Source organism: Oenanthe melanoleuca, chromosome 8, assembly GCF_029582105.1.
Source record: "Oenanthe melanoleuca isolate GR-GAL-2019-014 chromosome 8, OMel1.0, whole genome shotgun sequence".
NCBI classification, from domain to species: Eukaryota; Metazoa; Chordata; class Aves; order Passeriformes; family Muscicapidae; genus Oenanthe; species Oenanthe melanoleuca.
Window position 1 is genome coordinate 17,133,652 of NC_079342.1, and position 25,950 is coordinate 17,159,601.

The 25,950-nt window shown below is 39.6% G+C and overlaps 1 protein-coding gene across 12 annotated transcripts in view; it reads left to right on the top strand.

Moving 5' to 3' along the window:
• ST3GAL3 (ST3 beta-galactoside alpha-2,3-sialyltransferase 3) overlaps nucleotides 1–25,950 on the top strand; it is a 167,602-nt gene that overhangs the window by 54,600 nt on the left and 87,052 nt on the right. For all 12 annotated transcript variants that reach the window (XR_008841038.1, XM_056496999.1, XM_056497002.1 and 9 more), the window contains one exon: nucleotides 5,181–5,273. Coding sequence is in view for 11 of the 12 variants with exons in the window: in XM_056496999.1 (XP_056352974.1) it covers nucleotides 5,181–5,273 (93 nt within the window). In the remaining variant the exon portion in view is untranslated. The remainder of the gene's footprint in view (nucleotides 1–5,180; nucleotides 5,274–25,950) is intronic.

The window sequence follows — 25,950 nt, forward strand, 5'->3', positions numbered from 1 at the left end:
TTCTTTAAATTTTGGGTCAGTGTTTCCCAACCCACACTGTGCTGCTGGTGAATGTGGAGCTCCAGCCATGTACCCAGGGGAGGCTTTTGTGGTGTCAGTCTTCCACTCAAGGAGATTCCACCTGAGTGACATGATGGTCCTGACTCTACTTATGCAGGCAGAGGTGGAAATGCATTTTTCATTCTCTGGTGTATGGGATACATTCACCCTGTAGGTGAATGTGAGGGACTTCCTCAGGCTGAGTAGCAGTAACTGAGGAGCTGCATCACCAAACCTGCTGAAGGTGTCCTCTCCTGCCTTTAAGTAAAGTTCTTGTATTTGCTGTGAGCCTTGCAGTCTGTAATGAAGGTGAGAGTTGACAGAGCACTTACTTTCTCTCCTCTCTATTTAATAGAATTACTTGCCAGTTGGGCAGAAAGGGAGGCCTGGTTTATAGTTTTGTTCCAGGGGTTTTTCCCATCAAATGGAATTTGTTGCTTTACAGGCATATATGATATTATGAAAAAGAATATCAAAGACTGGAAGCTGTCTATTTATTAGGCTGTGAGTGATGTATAAAACAAATACCATTCAATTATCTGTGACCTTTTGATATTATAAATACATGCAAATGCACACCCTAACCATTCTGCTTGTATCTTCAGTAGTGTATTTTTTTTGAGCCGTCCTGCAATTTTGAAACCAATCCTGTAACTGGTTCTCACTGTGTGCTGATTAAAATGTAGCCTTTGGCTTATCTGAGGGAAACTGAACTGAAAGTTTTATTCCAGAAGACTACAAAATTGTCCTTTGGCCAACACTGATGACTGTACATGGTGGATACATCCAATCCAGGGAGTCCTACCTAAATTAAAATGCTCTAAATCCCACAGGGTATGGCTATGAGGTATCAGCATTAACTGCTCTGATTTAGTGATCTGCCAAATTATGTGCTAATATTTCATTATTGCTCCATTATACCTCACTATGTTTTATAGGCCTTCATTTCATGTTTTCATTCCACCTCTTATTCATTCTCCATGTATTGTGACATACACTTTGTAGAGCTGCTGTGTAGGCATAAGACTCAGGTTATTTTGAAGCAAAGAGAAAGAAATCCCAAGGAGAAGGATCACATTGCCAAGGACTCCTTTTCTGTGTTTCAGAAATGTCAGTTCATATATTTTGTGTGCAAGAAAGAGACATCAGTCCTCAAATAAAATCATCTCAAGTAGATAAAGTTTTTTTGATTTTTACAATCCAAAATTGAAATTCCACGTGACAGGCAAAGCTGCAAAATCTGTCTCTTCAAGTAGATTTTGTAATATTCAATTACATGAGCTTAATTGTGGCCATTTTTTTAATAATCTAAACACTAAGTTGTATTACTAATTTCTTTTTTTAAAAGGATTTAGATTCCAGTCTATAAGGATGACATGCTGTCCCTGATCAGGACATGATGAAGGAATTAACCAGGGTGACGTTTTCATATTTGAAATTAAAAGAAGACACATCTGCCAAATGCAAGCAGAAGAAAAAGTCTTGTTACTTTTTCTAAATCCTCTGAAAGCAGCTGGATTTTTAACTTATCCAAATTGTGAAATTTTGTTGAGATTGATGTCCACATAACAGTGTAGAGAAGCACAGAAAATCTTAAGAATTCAGGATGTGTGCTGGTCACATAAGGGAAAAGTCAGAAAAAAAAAAAGCAAGAGTGCATTTTCTCTTCAGTGGAATAAGCCAATTACTTCCCTTTAACTTCACCCTCATGCAGGCACTTGTTTAAAAACAGCAGATGTTTACAGTTACTGCCTGTGACTTGTTTTTCTCATTTATTCTGGAGAAATTTTTTACTTTACCAGCTTTTTCCTGCACAAAATCTGAGCAAAATTTAAAGGGTCCACAGTGACATCTAATTACCTTCTTTCCACTAGCTCTTTAACTACCTCAGCCCAGGATCAGCATGAGCATGGGAAGCTGGAATAATGTACCTGGACCTGGAAGAGGCAGAGGAGATTTGCACCCTTCTGTCACAAGCATCATGAATGATGCTCCTGGCTGGCTGGCTTATCTGGAAGGCCTTGGAGTCCAGGCACAGTAAAGGGGCTAGTGAGATGAAGCTATTTACAAGCTTCTAAAGCACTAAGAAAGTAGTAGTGTTTGGTTTTCCCATTTGGAAATAAAAACATTGTCAAAGAAGCCCCAATTTTTGGAGCAGTATAGTAGGTACATTGTCATCAAATACAAAGGAGATGCTCATTTGTAGACTTCAGTTCTGTACAGTTCTTTTATTACAGGACCACCTAGCTACAAGCACTGTGATTTTCCAAGGCTGGGTTTGTTTGAAAGATGTATAGTTCTCTATGGGATGCTTTGTGCAGGATGTTTTGCATCCTGATTTATGGAAGACCGATCTCTGCAGGATTTATGGATCTTCCAGAAGAAAATACCCGCAAAGCAAATGTGTGTATCTAAAATGATGTTAACTTGGATAGCTTCATCCAGTAGCAGAATGTTAAACAGCAAAACTGTGTCCAGATTTACTCTAAATTTGCTCTGGACTGCACCTACTAGGGGCTTATCATTATGAGCCTGTTGTCAGTGACAGTATGCAATGCCTGTTTCAAAGAGATTGAACAAATAAAACACGTCCCTAGATGGATTTAAAGTGTAGAATGCCCCTTTCTAGTTTTCTGTAGCTTACACCCAGAAAGGAGATGAGCAAATGTTGAATGATACGAGATGGCAGCTACAGTTGGCTTAGAGAGCTGTTCTGCCTCTGGCACTTTGGATCATGAACTTCATCACATCCAAGAAATATTAACAGCTCGGCCTGGGGGCTTCAGCAGCTCTGAGTGTCTTTGTGGGTTTGTACTGACAGCTCCCCATCAGTATGCAGCGAGTGCCATCCAGGGCGCTCACATGCAGGAGGGTCTCAGCCTGCTATTCTTGTGCAGAAACACCATGATGGGCATCTGAGTGATGTTTTAATTTGATAATGAAAGCACCATTAAATCAGAAAAGAGAAAAATGCCTGTGTTTGTGGCACAAGATATTTTGTGTGACCACTGAGGTCATTTGAGACAGGCCTGCTGTTGAAATAGTTATACAAGTTTGCCAGCAATGACTCACTACCGTGGTGGCTGCAGATAAATTCCAGTTGCTTTCTCCTTGTGTTTGAAAGTTTTTTGGTTTCAGGGGTTTCTGTATGGTGCCTAAAGAATAAAATTCTAACAATGCTTGGTTTTGCTTGAAAAAAGTTTAAATTTTTCACATTTCTTCATATCTGAAATGCTTCAACAAGCTGTGATCCATACATCCTGCTGTCCCTTTTGACTGAGTCAGGAGGGGATGTACTTAAGCATCATTAAAATATTTTGTTTTGTCAGTGCTTCATATATCTATTTGTAAAGAGATCCTGACTGGCATAAGAACACAAATCATTTTGGATGCTCGTTTCTTAGATGTTTTCTCATCTCTCATTTAAAGAAATTATGATATCACATCATCACCTATGGAAGCCAAAGTCATGGATTTGGGTTTTGCTAGATAATGTTACACCTGTCTCTTTGTCTCCATGTCTTTATCATATATTTAGAGATATTTAAACTTTATTGTAGGTAATTGACAGTGTAAATGGCCAAATGTATTGGCCAAATATTTGGACCATAACTATGCAGGATATCTGTGGCAGAATTAAATAGGATCTGTGTTCTTCAGCTTTTTACAGTGCTTTGTGGTCTAAAAGGTCTTAAGAAATTAAATACTTACAGTGACAATTTATCTTCTCCAGTTTCTTTTCTCTTCCAGCTGTTGAAAATTTAGATCTTTATTCAGTAGAAATAGATATTATTCTTTAAGAGCCATAGAGGTTCTGTATGTATGTATACATTCAGAATGCTAGGGGTTCTGTATACAGAGAGCTATAGGAGGTTCTGTACTGTATGCAGCTAGGTGTAAAATTAATTGTCCATCTATTGTTTATCCATTTGGAACTGGCTACTGGCCCCTTGAGTGGTAATGCAGGGCCAGTAGAAGAATAGTTACTACCAGTTCAGCATGGAGTTACTGTCCTTCCTGTATGTAACTTTGAAACTCTGAATGCACATTCATTGTAGTTAGTAATAGTTTGCTGGTTAAGTGATATTGGTGATGCCTGGGAAAGAACATGATTGGGATAATAGCTGGCTCTTCAGAACTGATTTTGTGGTGCTGCTCTGTGGAGCTGCACTGTCATCCTCATTTGAGTCCTACTGTTGAACTGCAGGAAGAAACCTTTCATTACTTGCCTGTTGCTGATAATGATGTAGCGAGAAGTTACTGATTGAGTCTTTGCAGCTTCCACTGAATGTTGAACATGGAGCTGTAAATGCTATATTTGTTGTTCTTTGAAGGAATATTAACAGTCCTCAGATTGTGCCTGACACTAAGGTATCTAATGTAACTTTGAAAGCACAAGTGAATTAACCCTTGTATTGCTTTAATGGAATGGATAAATGTAAGAATGTTGCAGGGACACAAAATTATGTTTTTTCAGGTCACTCAGCAGACCTATGGTAAATGCATATGCTGGACTGAAACATCTTTAATTGAGTTGCTGCTCTTGTTTCTGTACAGAAACTGAATGAGTAAAAAGCCCACATATTCTAAACTTGGCCCAAGAGTCACTAGTCCTGCTGAATTAAGACACACCTCAACAAAGCAGCAGCAATGTAATTTCTTCCAAATAGTGAAAACACTCATCCCTTGATGATACCTTGCCAGTACCACTTGAAGCTTTGTTTCAAATTCCTAAAACTATCTTTAAGTAATCTTCTAAATAATACTTTTCTATAATTTTAGCTTTGATCATAACTTAGAAAAATAGCCAAAGCAAAGTGCTGTTTATGTCTTTTTTCCTTTTGAATGGTTGAAGTCTAAAATGATATATTGATATTTTTATTCCATGAACTTGACCTTGCTAGCTATGAAAATCTTTCAGCAAAAGCAGTGGTTTAGTGGTATTTCAGGTATCTTTCCCTCTCTCCTTTGTTTGTTGTTCCTCTGTGATGCCATAGTGCAACAAATAAATAATGGTTTGTGTTTGCAATTACTCCCTGTGGATGTTTTCTGCAAAGCTATAAGGAGAAAAATTACTTGGATGATTGCAAAAACTAGTTCATAGCCAGGAGAGTCCTGATTTTGTACTTGTTTTTCCACAGGCCTCCAGAACTGGCATCAAAGTATGCCAATTTCTCTGAGGGAGTGTGCAAGCCAGGCTATGCATCAGCACTCATGACTGTCATCTTCCCAAAGTAAGTAATCACTGTGGGAGATTTTTCCCACTTCCCCCAATGACCTCTCATCCTTCAAGGTGGGTGGTGGGCACAGTTTGTCTTGAGAAGTGTCATCATTGTGTCCTTTCACTGGTCACTGAGAGACCAGTGTTGAAATTCTGGACTATTTGAGTGGTCAGTGGCAATGGCTTAGTTGATTCAGTCTGACTAGGGCTTTGCTCAAAGAGTAGAGACTTCTGGGTGTTGAGTAATAAAACAAATTATGTTGTCAGAGCATGATGCAAATGTGTGGTCAGGCTCACTTCTAGTACCAGATGATGCAATGCTTAGGAAGCTTTGGTCATGATTAAGTTACCTGGAGTAGATAGTAAAGTTGTACTTGGTTTGGGGTTTATTTGTTCTTGGGAGAACAGGGTAAAGCATTCCTCAGGTGCCTGGAGTTTGTAGAATTGCTGTGAGACAGTTCACAAGATAGATGGGCAGGAACATTAATCTGTTGAGGCTCAAGGATTTCAGTTTCGTGCATTGAATAGAAAAATTGACCAAATGGTTGTTTTACCATTGTACAAGCTTATTGTACATGTGGAAGAGATGCTTCAGTGCAATGATCTCTTTGGAAAAAGAGGTTGTGGACTTTTTCACATAACTGGCTCTTTTCCAAAAGAGATTTTATTTATTTTGAGGAGGGAATTTCCATGACCTGTGTATCTAAAGGCTAGGTTGAGTGATCATGGCCTTCAAGCCAAGCCTGAAACTGTCTATCCTCTAAACTATTTCTGTCTTTGTTTTTGTTGACAAGCATGGAGTCTGGAAGCTTTTTTAACATAAAAAAATACATCTGACATTGCCTTGTAACCAGTAGATACTACAGACAAGCCTTAAAAACAAAACACTAAAGTTCTCCATCACCAGTGTAAACCAAATAATTATCAGTAATATCTTCTGTGAGAATTTTGGAACTCTAGTTAGAATGTAAATACTAGAACTGAAAGTGAGTGCTTTTAAATCTGTGCTTGTGTACATATTAAATGTAAATAGTAGAGAGTAGGATGAACTCATTATTACAAAACCATTAATCTTAATTTAAAAATGACTTTGGCTTTGAGAAGGAGCCTAGAATCTGAAGTGATATTTATTCTCTCCCTCATCAGCTGCTTACAGATCTCTCTTCAGTCACCTTCTCCCTCTAGTTGACTGCATTGAACTAATTCCATGCAAAGAGATACAAATGTGTTTTTAGTTGAAGCAAGTGGTTGTTGTCTTGTTCATACATTGAAAAATCAAATTCACAGTTTTAAAGACAACATCTCATCAGGTATTTATGTTTAGGTGCTCATCTAACATGGACATAAAACTTAACTAATGTTGATGTTTTTTCCTGTGATGTCTTTGATTTCTTTACCAATTGGATTCGGTGGTGGAAATTTCATTATTTTGCCAAGTACTGCTATAAGGATGGCTGACCAATAGTTCCGAAAAAAAATCATGCTGCACTTAAAATTCCTTCTCTTCTGTGACTTTCCTTGTACTTGGAGAACTATGCAAAGTTAATATTACCAAGCCAGGTATATATTCAATATATTTAGAACTCTTAAAGCCAAATTATCATGCCTGTTCATTTAAAGATTTGAGCTGTGTGCTTTGTTTTATTCTAGCTTTTGTTTTCAGTTGATTGTGTCATTAGGATACCATCTTCTCTGCAATTGGCATTTTTTAGGCTATGTCTTTGCTGTAAAAAGTGTTTTTGTTGGGTGTTTTGAGCATTTGGATAACATTGGTTTGACTGTTTTCAAACGTGAATAAAATGAATAAATGTTTTTCCTTTTAAAAGTTTCTGACTTTTTAGTGCAATTTTAAATGTAAATATGCAAAATATGTGGAAATAGTTGAAATAGAAGAAATATTTCTCAGAGGATGTAGCTCTGCTTGGTAAGTTCTTTTTTACTGGCAAAAATGAGAATTCAGACTTTACCAAGCATGAGCAAGTGCTGGATGGATTAAAGAGCAATGGCCTGAGAAATACCAAAATGTGGTTGATGGTGAGGAAAGACTAAATGTACCTTTGTTTGTTTGTTTGATCAGTTCTTATTCTAGCAATGCTTGATGCCTTCATCAGTAATCCTATCTGGAAAAAATCCCAGGCTGTAGAGTACTAAATAAAGGGTCAGTTATTTTTAGAGAACAATCTGGATTGCCTGATTTAAATGGCCACAGTCCAACAAATATATATTAATATATGCAACATGAAATAAAACATCTGGGAGGAACAAATGAAGATTTTACCTTCAAGATAGAAAAGAAACTCTATCTTGGAAACAGAGAAATCTTCACGTAATCTTAATAAAATACCATTTCTTAAGTGCTATTTCATATACACAAAAAAAGTTGAGAATTTTGTGTGAAACACTGTCTTAAAATACAAAACCTCACAATCCAAGATTTCTAGACTACTAGAAATCTGTGTCCAGTTTCAATGTTGAAAGTGTGTCCAGTTTCAATGGTAAAGTGTGAGTAGGGAAAGAAAATAAGAGATGGAAGAAAAGCCACAAAAATGAACAACGACTTGCTCAAATAGTAAAGTAAACAAGACTCCTAGAAATAAGTCATCTTTCTGAAGCAGAAGTTGTATCCAAATGAGGAGAATAGGAAAGAGCATTAACTTTGGCAAGTTAAATATAAACCATAATGAGGTAGAGCAAAAAAAATGTTGAGGAACAACTTTGCAAAGACATTAAAAAAATAATGAAGCTTTTTGTCTAACTGTCAAAGGCAGAAAACCTGTCAGAGATCCAGATGAGCTGATAGAGGTTCATAATATTACATGTGAGCTAAGGGAAGGTAAAGCTGTAGCAGACAAGTTATTTGCATTGCTATTCACTGCAGAACAGTTCCCATGTGGACCCTTCATTTCCAGGGGACAGGCTGGGAGGAAAGTGACAGAAGCTTGACATTTTGGAGTGAATTCCTAGCACAAAGAATTGCTAGAAAAAGTTCTCACTTTGTGAGGAGCTGGGTGTTGAAGTTGCCGAGTTACACACGGTTGTGTATAATCATTGCTTAAACTGGCCTTAGAATGAGGAATGAAAAGCAGTAAACGTGCTGGGCTTTTCAAGAAGGGTCTGGGGGGTTGTTTGGGAAAGTGGAAGCTAAGACTAAGCCTGGTTTCTGTATCAGGCTTCTCTTAGAACCAAGACATAAAGAATAGAATTAGTATTTATTCACAGATAGAGCAGAGACATGTTGTCTTCTGCAGCAAGAACTTCTGCCCTCTAAATCTGCTTGTGCTGTTTCAATGGCTGGATCAGCATTTGGTAAAGGTGATTTAACTAATACAATATGTCTGGATTTCTTAAAAAAACCATAATAAACACACACAAAAAAACCCCCCCAAGCAAACAAACCCCTGCCCAAAAAACCAAAAACAACCAAACATTTGCTTTTTCAAAGATTTTTGGAAAGTTAAGCTGATGTAATCATGTAGTGATTAGATAGTGACTAGGTAAATAGTGGAAACTGTATAAAAAATAAGAATATTGGACAGTACAGGGATGTTACACCTGGAGTCTTCTGGAAGAAAAGTGTGCAGGGATTGCTGCTGTTCCAAGTGCTCATAAACTACCTGGAATGGGGGATGAATAATAAAGCACTAACACATTTTTCCAGGTGGTAAGACCAAAAGCTGACTGTGAGGAATGTCAGAGGGATCACAGCAGTAAGTGGTGGGGCAAGAACATGGCTGGCCAAATTCAGTTCTGGTAGATATAGGATAATGTTTGTGGAGAAGACTGATCTTGAGGTGGACTTAGTTGTGCCTTAGTTATAGTCTGTGAAATAGAGCAAGCAGAGGGTGTATACAAGTCTGTGTAACACAGTGAATGACATGGTTTGACAAGATTTGGAGATATTAAATGCAAATATTGTGCTCCAGGCTTAAATAAATAAAGGTAAGTGGTATTTCATGCTATTTCTGGTTATATTTTTCTGAGAATTGACTCCATAGTGGGCAAAAGATTTTAAACAATAAAATATACTCTTAAGTATTCAGGTATGGAACTCTCTAAGTTACACCTAAGTGGATGTTGAGGGCAGCATGTAGCTTGATATAGTCCCCCTTTTTTAGGCTTTTTAATGGAGTGTTTTCCCATGGACACAGACATCAGGTATTGGCCATAATAGATGTCTGGTCTAACCCTTGTGCCCATGCCTTTCTTATCTGGGTTTTTTAATGATTGTGCCTTAAAGGCAGAGTGACATAGCTTCAGAAAAACATGCTGCAATCTGAGTCACGACAGTGGCTCCCACCAAGAGAAATGGGTGCATGGTCTCAGTTCTGCATCTCAGTGTAAGGTCTGACCAGCTGGGCTGCATCTGCTGCCCACTGTAAATGAAGGAGTTATCTAATGTTTCACTTTCCAGGACAAAAAGATTCTGCCTCTTGCCAGTCTCCCAATAGCAGATAATGACTCAAAATGCCTGAAGTGAGATTACTGGTTTCAGAATGATACAAAGAAAATGGCAAGTGTGTTTGCTAAAATGGCATCAGTAGGCCGGTGAATTAGACTACTATGTTCAGTGAATTACACTATTTTAGTTGGTCTGAGGTCACCTACTAGTCTGGACTTAATGCTTTGACCTTTCTGTAGAAGGCACTAACTTGTATTTGGAGTGGTAACACTGCAGTCTCCTGCGTGTCTGGCCTCGCGGGGGAAACGCTGCTGCCTGTGTGCAGCTCTTTCTATGCCCTATTCTTTATCAAATGAGAAAAGAGACCTCTGCCCACAGTTTGTGGCTGACATGCTAGCCTGGGACAGTTCAGCTACTCAGTACTCAGCTGCAATTTTCCAACCACAAGCTCTTGTAATTTGGCAGTTAGTACTAAAAATTAGAGGAGGCGGTAAATAGGGAATGTCTGCAGCCTGCAGACTTGTGTATCTGTGTTTGGTAGGGGAACATGGCAAAGAATTATTTAAAGAGTATCTGACAGTATTTCAGAATAAGGGAGAAAGGGGAAGTTCAATATACAACAAATCTGTTGGTGTTGTGACCAAAAGAGTGGATTTATCGTTTGTGATTCAATACATAAGACTATTTTAGCATCAAGGATATGATTTGTAAGCATTTTCTAGTCAATTGGTGCTAAGAAATAGCCTTATGAATCACAAATGTTTTAAAGTTAATTCAGAAATAAAATCAGTTTGGTTTGTTTGATTATTCTGGTGTGAGCTTTCTATTGATTAACAATTGGTATTTTCTTTACAGCCATATTTTCCCTCCTCTTATTTTTCAATACTGTAGCCTGCTCTTCACTCAGACAATAAACAGCTCTCCTGTAAAGTCTTCTGGGTTTATATTTTCATGCTGAATTGCTTCTTTGTACATAAAGTTCAAAAATTTTAAAGCTTTCATATCCGCAGAGAGTGCATGACACAGATTTATGCCAGCCACAGAAATTTCAGTGGCTTTCTCTGAAGTCATTCTTCTGTGTTTTTTTTTTTTTTTTCTGATGTTTAGTTCCCCCTTGATTTTGTAGGTCATAGACTCCTGTGCCTTTGTCCACTTTCACAGGCTGGGGGAGTATAGATGGGGCAGCACCAGAAAGCTTTTCTTTAGAGTGTAGTCTCCTGTCTCCTTCACATCAGTGCCATTGGTTTCTTTCAGATAAGGTTTTGCAGTTTTTTATGCTTTAGGGAAAATATGCATTATTATGTGCAAATGTGGGGTAGGGACTTTGGGTGGAACTGGAGCTTCAGCAAAGGCTTTAGTAGGAGTCAGGATAATTTTAAAATGTGGTCCTCTGATCCTAAATATTTCCATATCTCCTTTCAGGAAGTTGTGCTTCTTATAACAAGCACACAATAGCATCTGTCCATCCCACACATTTTTGCTTTGTTGTTTAGATGTTCAGAAAAATAAATATTCTAGAAAGAGAATTTTTTAACCCTCAGCTTGGAACTGACTTTATGCATGTCTCACTGTCTCCATGCCTCATGAATTACTGCCATGCCCAGCATGGGCTTGTACTGAAGTGACAGGGCATGAGCTCAGTGCTGGGTGGCTGTCAGTGCAGGTGATGGCTGCTTCCTCTGTGATTAACTATTTAAGGAGACCAGAGGAAGGCAAAGGATGGCAGCTTCATGTGGTTCCTGAGAGCTCATGAAGAAATAGGCTGGATAATTAATGTGCCATTGAGGATTGCTACAGGGATTCAAAACTGTTGCCTGACTGTGGTGTGGTGCATCTGTTGCATAGCTTGGAGTCTTTTCAGGTGCAGCAGACAATATCTCTTAATTTTTAAAGATATATAAAATTGTATATATATGCTGAGCTAGTTATTGTAGTTATTGATAGTTGGGGTTTCTTTTCTTCTAAATTTGATGTACTTCTGATTTTGAAACCCACTGAGGTGGTTCTTTTTGTTCATGTGAGCTGTGAAAGCAGCTTGTGTTCAGTGAAGAGTGGATGCATGTCGAGACTTCCACTGAAGTCAGGGTCTCTGTGTCCCAGACACTGCTGTGAGAAAGTCTTTCTGCTGTCCTTCAAAACAAGATTGCTGCTGTTCTGGGAATGGGGAGTACTCAAATCCCTGTCCCTTCTTTGAATCTCTTGTTCTGTGCCTGTACATTCATTCAGAAATGGTGTGTGATCATGACAGAGATTGTTTCAGAGCTCACAGTTACATTTGGAGTCCCAGAAACTGTTGTAATCACAGCTCTGGAAGGAACTTCTTAGGTGCCAGTGCCAAAAGGGTGTTTGGGGAAGCCAAGCTGCTGACCTGAAATCTTCATCACACCTCCCACCTATCCCCACATCAAAGACTAAGAAAATATAATTGTTGCATTATTGAGGTTTGAATTTGAAGGAACAAGTTGATGCAGGTGTATTTTCTTCTAGGCAGTACTGAACATCATTGATTTCCTTCATTTTCTTGGTTAACTCTGGCTAAAAGAGTTCAAGACTCGCAGGAGAGGAAAGGAATGATAGAAGAGAAGTTGTTGGTGCCCTGGTCAGTTAAGCTGTCAGGGTTTTCCATTTCTCCAAGCTCCAGGCTGTTAAATGCCTGGCCTGTGCTGTGCCAGGGAATTGAAACCTGCTGCTGCTCACCCTTACCTCCTGTCACCTTCCTTATTCTGTGTTTTGTAAATCCCAGGCTAAACAAACATGCAAGCCAAAACACACACACTCTCAAATCACTCCTGGTGTCTGGGTAGCACCTCCCCACGCAGAGCTCTCTGGCTTTTCCAGTCACACATCTCCATGCAGTCAGCTGCTGCTCCACTGTCACTGCTGGCAAAGGGAATATTTAGCACTTCTCTACCTTTCTTTCCTTGTGAATTTTATGAAGTGGTGCCTTTTTTCTCCTTAATATGTTGGTTCTGGAAAAACTTTCTCAGATTTTTTCACCTCTGCAGTTGGTGTATTAGGTATTGTATATCATTTGGAGGCAGTTACTAAGAGGATGACTTTAAAAAAAATATGTATTAGTGTAGATTTAAGTGACAAAATTGAATCAGAGTATACAACAGGTATAATTCCTATGTTTGTTTTATTGTCATGGACTCATTTGAGAGATTTGAATTTCTCATACCTCAGCCTAAAGGTGACAGATACGTTATCTCACAAAACATTTTCGCTGCAGCTGGCTCTAGTGAATGCACAGCACAGTCTGTTAGGAGGTATTTGCTTTTAATGTTCAAACTAGGATTGTTGTCTGAGCTGTTCTTGCTATTTATAGCTAGGCCAATTGGATTGCCCTTCACAACACCCTGACTGCTTCAGTCCCTTGCTCCTGCCTTGTCTGTAGGAGAAGCCAGGATTAAGCAGCAGCATTTGTTAACTCATGTCCAGAGTGTTGCAAACCTCTAGTACTGAAGTGGTGGTAACCAAAGCTTTGTTTAAAGTGTGGTCACATAACTTGCCTTCTCTGTGGCAGATTCCCTACATTCATTTTTTTATTGTAGAGAACAGTGCTTGGGAACATAATTCCAGAGAGGAGCAGATGAAAACTGGCACATAACTTCACTGCTAGCTCTAAAATTCATGCACTGATGGAGCAGCTGGAGCTCGTACTTCAAAACAAAATTCAATGGCAGCAGCTCATTGCCTCACTCCTGGTGATGTGCATGCTGCTGCAGTCAGGTTGAAGTAGACATGACATAATGTAAGAGTAGATGTAAAAAAAAGAGAAAAAGAAAAGCTCTGTTTCTGTGTCTGCATCCCCACTGTTTGCATAAGGAGTTTGTGCTGCTCCATTACCTGAGTGAGCAGAGCTGCCTGTGCACAGTGCACTGAACTGGGTAAGTAAAATAATCCATATAGCTGAACATGAGTTATCCCTCCCATCCATCTACTTGTTTTGTGCAAGATTAGTTTTAATCCAGACCAGTTCAGTGATTCAGTTTATGAAATTACCATATCATTATACAGACCCTGCCAGGGGTGCAGCTTGAGAGTTGAAGAGCTGAGGTGATGGTGCTGCAAAAACTCAGTCAGCCAGCCTGGGCACCAGGACAGGGATGTGGGGAGCTGATGCTCAGGAGACAGAAGTATGGTTTCACCTTCTGTTCATGTAGGTTGTTCTTTCTATCCCCTGTTGACTTTTTAACCTTTAAAGAAATGTGTGTAGTAATACATGCAATTCCCATGTGCTGATCATGGCAGTAGATTCTGTATCAGAGCCATTTTTGCTGCTGAAATCTTTCATGTTTGACCTCTCTCAAGAATTTAAAATGAAATATGTGAATCCATGTGATGTGCAGGCTTTGTGACTGAAAAATATGTCTTCAGAGTCTTTTTCATGGCTTTGGAACTAAGTAAGACTATAAAATGAGAGCTGGAACATGGACACAGGGACTTTACTGAGCATGTGCCTTTCTGGCTTCAGAAATGATGCAGAGCATATGTGTTCTTGCTTTAATATGAGTACACTGCATCATATGTTAGAGTGGGAACAGGGCAGGTTTGGTTGTTTTGAGGGTGGGGTTTTTTGCTTGTTGATGTTGTTTTGCAGAATACTAAAGTTATTTCTAAATTGTGGACTGTTAAAAACAAACAAGGATGGCTTTTCAAAGGTACAAATAACCATATTTGCATGTGCATTTAAGATTGTAATAGAAGTAATAAATTTAATTCATGCCACCAAATGAGCATATTTTATTGTGCATGTGTGTTTGGGCTCTGTTGCTGTGGCCCATCTGCTCTTAAACCAGTAAGAATGTTTGATTTCCAGGAAAATCTTGCAGGACAGACTGCTTGAGGATTTAAATTCATTTGAATGAAGGAAAATATCAGTGAGCATGGAATGCAATAAATGAAAAATATCAGTGAGCTTGAAGGTTAAGCTGTAATATCACTGTGGTTTTGATATACAAGTCTTACCTTCTTTTCCTCACATTCCCATAAGAAAATGTTTTTATCTCTTTTGATTAAAACTCTGCCTTTGACTTTCTGAAGGTTCATATTTATTGGTTCAGACCACCATCTATCTTCCCAGAGCCCCACCAAGTTCCTTGGTATGTTTGAGACTCTGTATGTCACCAGTGATTTCCTCTTGCTGTAGGAAAGTGTGTAGCTTCCCTCAAAGCTTTCTGAATTGTGTTCAAGAGTGGATCATTGTTCCTTCTGAACTCCCTACTGGTGGCTTTCATCACATTTCCTATCTTTGGGTAGATTTCAAGTCAAATTATTTTCCTCCTCTGTCTTTTCCTCTCCTCTGTTACTTCTCACTTTGTTCTATTATTGAAACATTTAAGGAGTGTCAGTGCATGCAAATGCTGTCACCGAGCCAGTGTACATTGGCTAAGAAAATGGATAAAAAGGCAGCCTGATAATTTATGCAAGATTATTAGACCAAATTAGAAACAGTCTGGGGAACCCTTCACCTCTGCATTAGGCAAATGAAGGTAAAAACTGAAAAGGTTATAAATTCTCTTTGTAGCAATTTGAAAAGTCGTTTGAGAACATTGTTCAGATAATGTGTAGAAACTCTGACTCCACCACAGAGAGAACAGCAAAAGCTCCTTTGGCAGCTATTCTCTTGGTACATTTACTGCGGTTCTGAGCTAAGTATGCAGCAAAATAAAATCCATAAATGACTTGCTAAATACTATCAAAGCAATGCTGCAACTGTTGCAGTAGTGCCAGGGATCACAATAGCTTGGTGAAGTTCCTGAAGTTTCCCAACTTTACCCAGCCCAAAACACACATAATGCTGGGAACCAGGGCAAGGGCATTGCCACACACTGCGGTGCAATGGGATAGCAGATTTCACTTGTATTACTCACTGTGTTTTTTTATTCTGCTTCTGTCTTGCTAAATTCTGGAGATTTATGCATTCAGTAAAAGTTGTTTCCTTTTTGTGTAATCTGCTGTACATTTAAGAGTGATCATGTCCTTTTTCCCCCGAAGCACTTTGATTTACTTGCACAGGAACTTCCTGTGTTCAAGTCAGGGTTCAGCTTGCTCCAGTGTCCAGCTTGAAAACCAGAAAAACTGTGTCCAACTTTCCTGAGAAGTGTTTAATTGTGATTCTTCTGAAAATCATTGCATCTGCCATGCTAACTTGCTCTTCTTTCAGGCTTAAGTAACTGATGTAAGCTTCAGGATTATGTAAGTTTCAAGTAACACGCCTTGTACAGTTCTTGGAAAAGAGAAGATTTGATGTTTATATGGTTTCCCCTTTTTAAACTGATAATTGTGTCACACCTATTTTAGCACGTTTCTTATCTGTTTATCAGCTGTGCCAGCCTAGCTTCATGTTTACAGTGATGGTATCAGCCTGATAAACAGATTGCTGAGAAGTTAGTTAATTTATCTTGGCATGAAACAGATCAAAATATGTGTGACGTTCTGTGGGATCTTGGAACACCTGAAACCAGAAGAATATATAACTATGCCAGTGCACAAAACCACAAATATTTTACTCCTAGATTAAAAGGTCTGAGCTCTGATTTACTTTGAGCTTGCTTCTGTTAGCAAGAGTCATTCTCTGCTGCCTTTAATGGAAGGTGATGCTCTGTTAGCCACCAGAAATGTTTGTTTCTGGGCTTGGATTTTTTTTTTTTTTTTCTTCCCTCCAGACACTTTACATTGAGAGTGAAAACTGGCCCATGGTTGAACTGCTTTAAATACAAACAATTCCCTTGAATGCTTTAGGAAAAGTGAGGATAGTTTTAAGCCACCTAAAAATGAAAAGCAAGGGAAAGCTGTTTGTGGCACCGTGAGTTTCCCTGTCCCTGAAGCCATCCCTGGGCTCCATGATGTATCCTGGGCTGGCCACGAGCCAGTCTGTAGGATGGCAGCTGCAGTGGTGGGAGAGTCTTGCCTCCAATTTGGAAAGAAAATCCCAACTTGGAATGGCCTCAGGGATGTTCAAAGCCACACCAGCTGCTTCACTAGGCAGTGAGTTAGGGATGAGTAGCACAGGGTATATCTGTCCTGGGAGTTTTGTTTATGCTTGAGGAATTTGTTTGTAAATGTGTAACCTCATGGATAGATACAGTATACAGCTCCAGGCAGTCTTAGTGTAACCTGTGGCAAAACAAGCAACTGCTTAGAGCCAGCGGTGGCCAGCTCTTTTTGCCTTTGATTTGTTTCTTAAAGAGTGTCTGTGGAGTTTAGGCATCTGCAGAGGAAGATGCTGGTCACAAGAGTTTGATTAAACAGGCCAGCTCTGTCTGCTCTTGCTGACTTGTTCCTGCTGTTCTCGGAACGTCTGAGAAAGGATGTCCAGAATTTGAAGGAGGCAAAATATGCTTGCAGGTTCTGGTTTAAAGAAAGAAAACTAAAATAAGGAAACCACAAAATTTCTCTGTTTTTTCCCCTTGTTGGGAATTTTTGTCAGTACATGTACCAGGCATTTTTTCTCCTTAAGACAGATCTGATCTCTTGGGTAATAATAACTATTTATGGAATGACAGGATACCAAACAGTTTATAAACACTAGGCTTGTTTACTTCTGCACTGTGGCTGCTCATTTCACATAGGAGTTTCCTCATCTGTCAAGGGTGAAGAAACTTGTCTGAGTAGACACATCTGTAAAGAAATGTTTGGTCTTGCTCTGCCACAGTAACCTGGTGGAAGATCTGTCCTGCTCAGCCAAAAGTTCCACCTGTGCTCAGTAAGAAAAGTATTTTACCAGAGAAGTAGTCATCATATATTTTCTAAAAGGAGAGTAGAAACTGTTCTGCTTCATTCTTTCAGCTCTGGCACCTGCTGTTAATGGAGGGTGTGGGTTTGGAATGCTGATCTCCTCTGTCTCTTCTCTGGGAAGAGGATTCTTCAGTACTGCATTACTAGGATTTGCAATAGCTGGAGGACTCCTAAACTGTGTCCAGACAGGAAGTGGAAGAAAACATGGCTAATATTTTGGGTGGGTTTTTTTCTTTTTATATTAAAAAGACTTAATTTCTAGTGTTTTGCTGTTTCTTGTGGGTTGTTAGACAGAAAACACAGAGAGGAAACAGCACTTCATTCTGTGTAATTAGCTGCCAGACACTACACCCTCTCTGAGGATATGGGAACAATGGTGGTTCCAGCCCATCCAGGAGAGAGAGGAGAGAAATCCTGTGAAACAAGCCATGTCTGGAGTGCTCAAAGATACAGAATAACTCATGTAGAAATTCAGAGCTCTGTGAGATCTGCAGTGCTGACTGATGCACGCTTTGTCTCCATCTAAACAGTGACTGTGATGATGAACTGCTGAGATGTTTTGACAGATGCCAGTCAAAGGGATGTTTTTGACAGGTTTTTTGTAATTATTAACATCACTGGAAGCAGTTATTTGGGTTTCTGCATGTTTGTTTTAATTCATCTCCTCTTTGTTTATCTTTCACAGCAGTGCCCAGTTTACCATAATGAAATTCAGGAAGCTGGAATCAGTCTCAATTAGTGAGGTTACTGTAAATATTTTCACTGACAGAACTATCTTTATTCAGTTAAGATCTCAAAATACTTGGATGTTGTCTTATGTTAAACAGAAAATTCAGTAATTCAGATAAAGTGATACCAGGAGGGCAGTTTATTCTGAGATAATCCTGTCTTTAGCTATTCTAAAGAAATTATGCTACCTGAAAATGCAGGAATCCCGATGAGAATCAGAGGAGAGATGCATGAGGGAAAAGGTTGCTATAGACAGATCTAACAGTATTTAACCAGTTGCCTGGCCTGTTTAGAAGTGCACAGGCACTGTTACCTGCAGTTGATAAACTGAGTAATAATTTGAGTTGTCTGTACCTGGAGAACTTGGAGCAGCCATCAATGACAAGCCCCTCTTCCTTGGTGGGGAGAGGAGCCCAGAGTATCCCAGACATCTGGCTGAGGAGCCCTCAACAGCTTGTGCACAGTCACCACTGCAGCTAAGAAGTAAAAAAAAAAAAAATTAAGTGGATAAACAGTGTTAAACACTTGAGGCTTTTCTAGGGTTGTGGGAATCTCTCGCTTCTAGAAGTTATTTTTTTAGCAAAGCACTGAATTTCAGCTGCTACTGAGGTGTTTCTTTTAATACCCAAGACCTGGCATGTCAGCTAGAGAGTTAGACACACAGAAGGGGAGTTTTCCAAGCTTGCTCCAGTCTGCAAGTGTTGAGAGGGTTTGTCTGTTACATTTTATTTTGGGTTTGATTTAGGGTTTTTATGTGGATTACAGTCCACCCTCTTCATGTCAGAAAATTAAGCAAAATTTTAAAAAAACCTACCTGATTTCTCCAGCAAATCACAGTTGAAATTCTTGATCAGTAGCTTGAAAATAATTACAAAACAAAGCATAGAAGTAGTCAAATGCAAAATTCTGAATATACCTGGCATCAATCTCTTCATTTCATCTGTTGCTAGAAGATTTTGGAGACTTGTCTTGACTGTGGAAGCCAAGTGTCAACTCTTCAATCCTCTGACTTCATAATGCTGCATTTCACAGCAGTGCTAGGGAAGAAGATGCTTGTTCTCTGTCTCATCTCCCAGGATTTGTTCTGTGCTGTAGTCCTGGGCTGTTTTCTCTCACATGCAAGGCAGTCACTTCCCTCCTTCTTCTGTTTTTGTCCTCAGAGCTCTTTTTTGGCTCTATCTGCCTTTCTGTGTGGATGGAGATTGTGTCACACAGATTGTGTTCCTCCTTTATCTCTCTTGAGCTACATCTGTTTACTTTTTTGTTTAAAAAGGATGGTAACCTTTGTTGTTCACAACATTTTTAAGTCTCCCATGTCCAGTGTGCATAAATCCCAGTCATACTGCTCCTCAGCTGAGCTTAGCTGTCTGGAGGCTTCCCAAGGCACAGTAATGGTATTGATGAGAACTTGAGACAGATCTCTCTTCTCAGTTTTTTGGGGAAGTTTTGGATGGAATGGGAGGACTCAGAGGCAGCAGAGAAGAATAAGAGCATGTGCTGGTGGACCAGAGGGTTCAGGCTCTCTGGGGCATTTCAAGGAAGCACAAGCAGTACTTTGGTGGGTTGTAGTGAGCCACTGCAAAGCTTTGCCTCCTAGAGATTCTCCCAGTTCCCACTAGCAGGTATAAACTGGTGGGTTTCCAGTAACATTGCTCAGGAAAAGAGCCTACAGTTAACATCATCCCTGGAGCATGACAGCCACCTTCACTCTGCTGAAATGCAGTGAGCTGATTTGTTTCCCAGCAGACTAATTGGTCATGGCTTATTATAGAGACTGTTTGGTGCCCTGTTCTGAAAACTCTTTGTTCCGGACAGCGTGTTTTAGAATACGTTTGTATGTGCTGGCAAATTTTTTGGCTTGTGCTGGTTTTTTTTTTTTTTAAAGGTCACCTTGGGTTTAGGAGAGTTTAAAGAACTGCAACAGCTAAATAGATACTAGAAATTCAAACAAACCCTGAAGGTTGCTGGATTGTAGAATTCTTTTCAGCTTTTCAGTCTGAACTTCCTTAAATTTGCCAAATGACTCATTTACATCTGTATTCTAAGGCCTTCCTGGCTTTATTTCCTACAACTGCCTTAGAACTTTCCAGGTTTTCTTCAATTACAGTGTTTCATTAAAATTATCCTTGTAGTATTGCCTTAGTTTCTTCACACTGTCTCTTTTCATTCTGACCTAAACCTGTTTCTCAACTATGCAGCTAAAATAACTACTACCATTGTGTAGTTCCCTTTCTCCATGAGATTTGTGTTGCCTTTGCCTTATCTGTCCAAATGAATGACAGATGTTTTTGCATGGGCTGGTCCATGGTTTTGTGCTGCACAGCACAATAGGACCTCAGCTTTCATCCTCGACTCTGCGGTGGTGAACATTGTGAGTAACATTCCTGGAGGCTACTGGGTTATTCTGCTGGCAAAAGATTATTCTGCACTTTCTGTGCAGAGTTTTTCTGCCTGTTTTTGCAGTTTTGCACACTGTGCTCTTTGGGTAGCTCTGAGGTTATGAGCCACTGCCTTATCTATCCTTTTCCTTCCATGGTAAAATCTGTTTATTCTCTAGACCACCATGTCTCCTGGTATGCTGTGATACTGCAGTGTGATACTACAAATATGAAAACACTTGTCAGCTCATTCTGCTGAGCCACTGTTCATGATTTCTTTAACTGTCTGCCTCTGAACCTGTAGGAACTATTTGGCAGCTGGATGATAATGATCTTACTTTAACATTTGATGTGATGCCATGTTTTTTGTATTTGGAATGTACATTGGAAACAGCAGAAATGAGTTTTGGCTGGAACTTCAGTGCAATCTTGCAGGCAGTAAATAACAAAGACTTTAACAGGGAAAGAGAATCCAAACACTTTGTGTTCTGGGTTAGCTTGTATGAATCAGCAAGTCTGTGTTGCTAAATAACAAGATTGAATGTCTAAATGTAACCCAAATAGTATAGCCATGTAGAGACATAACCCATGGGATTCTGCTCCAAAACTGATCTACAAAAAATGAGCAAGCTGCCTCCTCTTCACATAGCTGAACCCTGAGCTGGGACTTTCTCTTTTTAGTATTATTACAGTAATATGCTGCTTTCTTCTCTTGTTTACACTTGTATTGCTCCTTTTAGTCTCTCGTAAAACTGCTGTTAAGTTCATCCTTCTCATTTGTCATACTTTCAGTGACAAGATCTGCCTCCTTTCACTAATTCCCTCTTTTCCACTCTATTAAATTCAGGCTTATTGGCCTCTGCAGGACTCTGTGGACAGTTACTACCAACCACTTAACTGTTAGCTGAGTTAAATGTAAAACCTTTTTGTCTTTCCAAGGAAATCTGGGAACATTCTGATAGCTCACACAAGCTGTTTGCAAGCCTATAGTGGATTTAATTGCAAAGATAAATTATTAGATTATACTTTCCTGTAAAATGTTCAGAATTATTTAATCCTTGTATGTGGGTGCCTGAGACTAGGCAGGAAGAGAGCTCATCTGTCTCACTGAAGGAAAAAGAAACTAGATTTGAGTTGCATATTCTTTGTCTGCCAGATGTGGCCCCAAAGTACCCTACGAGTTTGAATGTGGTAAGTTTGAGCAGCGTGTTATGTAACAGATACACCAAGCATGAAATGGTGGGCATGAATCTGCCTTTGGAAGGACGAGAACTCATCTATGGCTCTTGTGCCAGAGCTCATAAGCCTCGTGGGTATTCTCCTGGCATGGCTCTCCTGCTTTTGGGACCAGGCTCCTTGCTCAGTCTGGCTGTGCCTGCCAGGGTGATCTCAGCAGCCCCACTCTGTTACATAATGTGGATGTGCCACAAGGTCTCTGACTGCAAGGTGGGCTGGAGTATCCATTGGGGTTTATGCTGCATTTCTCAGTTGTGCTCATTAATCAGAGGGAGGTGGAGTCTAATGTGTTGTGGGCATCCTGAAGGACAAGTCTGAGCATTGCAGAAGAGTAAAGCCACGTTTTATTAACGAGTAATAGAAGTGCATGGTGGTGATGGAAATCATTGTAAAGCAGCCATGGTATTAATAGAAGAGAGGCTATAAAAGTTACAGTTCAGCCTCATGGGAAATTTGTAAATGTTGAGTCTTTTGCTGCCTTTGCCATTTCTTCTTACAATTTTCATTTCCAGATGCTCTGAATTACATTGATGAGGCAGGAAGAGAACCCCTTACCTTTCTTGCATTTCAATTTGCAGACAACTAGCAAAACCTCTTGACCAGAAGGAAAGTGAAGAGATTTTCTTCTTGCCTGTGTTGGTTCAATGTAGTGTTCTACTCCTTGAACTAAACAGAAAAGGCCAATAACGGGAATTTATGTAAGGTGCTAATTTAATGTAATTTGTCAATGTTTTCTCCAGTGCTTGTACCATCTGACTTTAAGTGAAGCAACTCTGAATTTACTCTCTTGGTTTGCCTACTGTGAGGAGATAATAAAAAAAAAAGCCCAGTAGTTATGTCTGTGCTTTGGTATCTGGAATAGTGAAGGGGAAGCTAGAATAATTCAATTACAAGCATAAGAGCTCTGCCTGCTGGGACCTTTGCCATGGAAAAGTGTAGATTTCATTTTTTCCTAAAGCACACATCTCCTGCAAGTGCTGTAAAATGTCCTTACAGGAGGAAGGAAACCAGCTGAAGTACCAGAGCAATAATCAGAGTGTGTCACACCCCTGCAAGCACTAGGAATTACGTAGGGAAATAAGCATTAGCAGAGCTCTGTGGAAGCAGTCAGTGTATTTCATAGCAGACATTCAATAGTCCATTAGTACTTTTGGTGACACTTCCATGGTGTCTAAGGTGCTTATTAAAAGCACATCCATTATGGATTCTGCTTTAAAAAGGAGGCATTTGTGGGCATGGATCCCCCACTGCAGTGTAATATTAATTTTAGTTTTTAAAATTTATTTTAAAAGAGAGAGAAGAATGTGCCCAATGGAGGTATAACTCAATAAATCTTTGCTGTGTGCATGATGCTTTATACTGCTTTGGCATAAATGTGCTAAGAAAAAATGCATAGAAAATATTTTTACAAGCAGACTCTGGTTTCTTTTGTGATCAGTTTCAGATCCTTGACTTTAAACCAACATTTCCAAAGTTTAGTCTATATACATGTTTTATGAACCTAGTCTTTTTTTGTTTTTTTTTTTTTTTTTTTTTAGCTACATATGCTACAGAGCTGTGAGAGACTAATGCATTCAGTACCTCAGAAATCTAGGCCAAAGTTTTATAGACTTATTTTACTTAAATTGCCTTAGTAAACTGAAGTTTGGGCAGCCTATTTTGATAATGTTGACCTCTATGACTGAAAGCTGCTAAAGCACAAAATTTCACATAGTGATGGCATTCTTCATGCTGACCATCCCTTCAAGTGCTGTAATGGGGTAATGGGTATGGACAGTTTGATAAAACTTTTCTCAAAATAATTTCTGAGTCACTCTTGGCATACAATTATTCAAGAGAAAATGGTCCAAGTTATAGATGGTTTAGGAGTAAATTTACTTGGTTCCTTCTTTGCAAGCAGACAAAGGATTAAGTTCGGCTGCTTCTTCCCTCTCTTAGATAGGGAAAGATAGTGGAGTGAGGGCTAAGGAGTCTAAGGTGCCTCCAGAAGGAGATTACAGGACCCGCTCTAGGATGGCTGCTGGGAAGCAGGAGGGACAAATCTGTAGGAAGGGCAGTTCTGTGCCCTATGGCTCACAGAAGCAGGAGTAATTCATGGGTTTGCCAGCCTTTCCTAAATCACTGAATTGTGGTGTTTGTGTTGTCAGGAACCTTGGCCTCATCAGAAGGATTCTGTCTGGGTTGTTAGTCCTAAGGGAGCTGCATCCTGCTTGGATGTTCACTGACTCTTTCATGCCTAGGAGGCTCTGGCCTCTGAGTGCTTTTTGGACTCAGGCTTTGATAATACTTGTGGAGAATAAAACCTGCCATCTAGCTGCCAGCATAACCCACGTGCTGGCTGTGCTTTCTGTTCTTCAGTCTCTTGCTTAATCCCTTTTGTCAGATTAGCTGGATTGAGGCTGAAATTATGTAGACAAGAAGCCTCAGATCAGAAAGACTGAAGTCCCAGTTGTTCCTATTGTATGTTCTTATTCAAGAAATATCCTGCTTTGTGCTGGCCAAGATGGTTCATGGTATAAATTATGAAACTAGATCACATGTGTGGGCACATAATTTTCAAGTTTCTGACCTCTCTGCCAATTGCTACATTTCATGAGGCTGTTGGGGAGCTTTGATTCATACAGGGATTGTTGAATTAATTATTTGACTTCATCACAAAAGTGAAGCATCTTTCCTATATATGCTTATTAGCTGTATAAGTTTATGTTAGTTGCATGGTTCTGTATTTTGTCAGATAACTGTGCTGAAGAGTAGCTTTTATAAAAATCAAAACATTAGGGCGAAATAGTTTTCACTTTTACTATCTGTTTCCTTTGCAACACAAGTTAACATTTTCAGCCATGCAGTAATGTGCACGCTCACTGGACGTGCTGGATGTTTTTGTTCTTTTAATCTCTGCTCTGTGGCTGTCCTTTTGTCCTTGCCTGCAGCAGCACTGCTGGCTGTACCAAGCCCTGAGTCTCCTGACACACACAGTGGTGTCTCACAGCTCTGGTGCTAACTTATTTATCAGTCCTACCATCCACTTAAACTGTGGAGCTGTGGAATGGTGTTGGGTGTTTGGAGAAGAGCTTTGACTAAACAGCAGATACCTTGATTGATAAAATTATCCTTGTGTGTTTTATGCCAGGTAAATATGCCCATTAGCAATTATATGGGATGACATTAAAGGTACAGATTTCCAGTTTTGTTGAATGTCGTATTTCAACTGTGATTTCCAGAGGATGAAATCCTCTATTTTTATGCATAAATCCAGTTTTCATGAGCTCTTCATGGCCATGCATTAGGTCAATGGAATAGCTATGAGTAATGATCAAATCAAAGCCTTTCTTTTTTTTTTTTTTTTTTTTTTTTTTTTCATTTTGTAATCTTACCACTTGATTAGGCTGATTGAGGTCAGCAGGAATTACAGCACTGGTATAAAATGGTGTTTTAGCATCCCCTTGTTTCTGAGATTTGACCTGGATAGGAGTTGAGCACTTGAAACTTTATTGTTCTTTGCTTCATGGGGAGAAGGATCACAGCATCACTGACTAGGTGGGGTGGGCAGGGACCTCTGGAGAGGATCTAGACCAAACCCCTGCTCAAAGTGGAGTCACCTCTGGCCAGTACCTGGAATCTGGCAGCTTTAAAACGTAAACTGAGCTAAATACTCATGTAGGACAGCAGCAGTAGAGTGTGCTGCACTTAGTGAATCATAAAAATCACAAAATAACTAAATGTGCTAAGTTAGAAGGGACACATCAAGATTAAGTCCAACTTGTGTCTCTGCACAAGGCACCCCAACATTCCCAACACCTGCTAAAAAAGTCGTGCAAACTTCTTAAACTCTGTCAAGCTTGGTGCTGTGACCACTTCCCTAGGGAGCCTGTTCAGTGTCCAAATATCCTCTGGGTAGAAAACATTTTCCTGATATCCAACCTAACCTCTCCGAAGATTCTAACCTCTTTCAGCTTCATGCCATTGACTTAAAACAGCCCTGGCTTTTGTGCAAGGTTTGCAATGATTTGCTAAGTCTTCTGAGAGTGCAACACCACAGATAAAAGAAAATAAATATGCTGTGACATGTGTTCTAAAGACACCCTCCCTGAGCAGGGAGATGAGACCAGATGAGACCAGACCCACTGTAGTTCCTTCCAACCTGACCCATTCTGTGGTTCTGTGATTCCTTGAAATGTTTTAATGTTTAAATGTTTGCAGGGAAG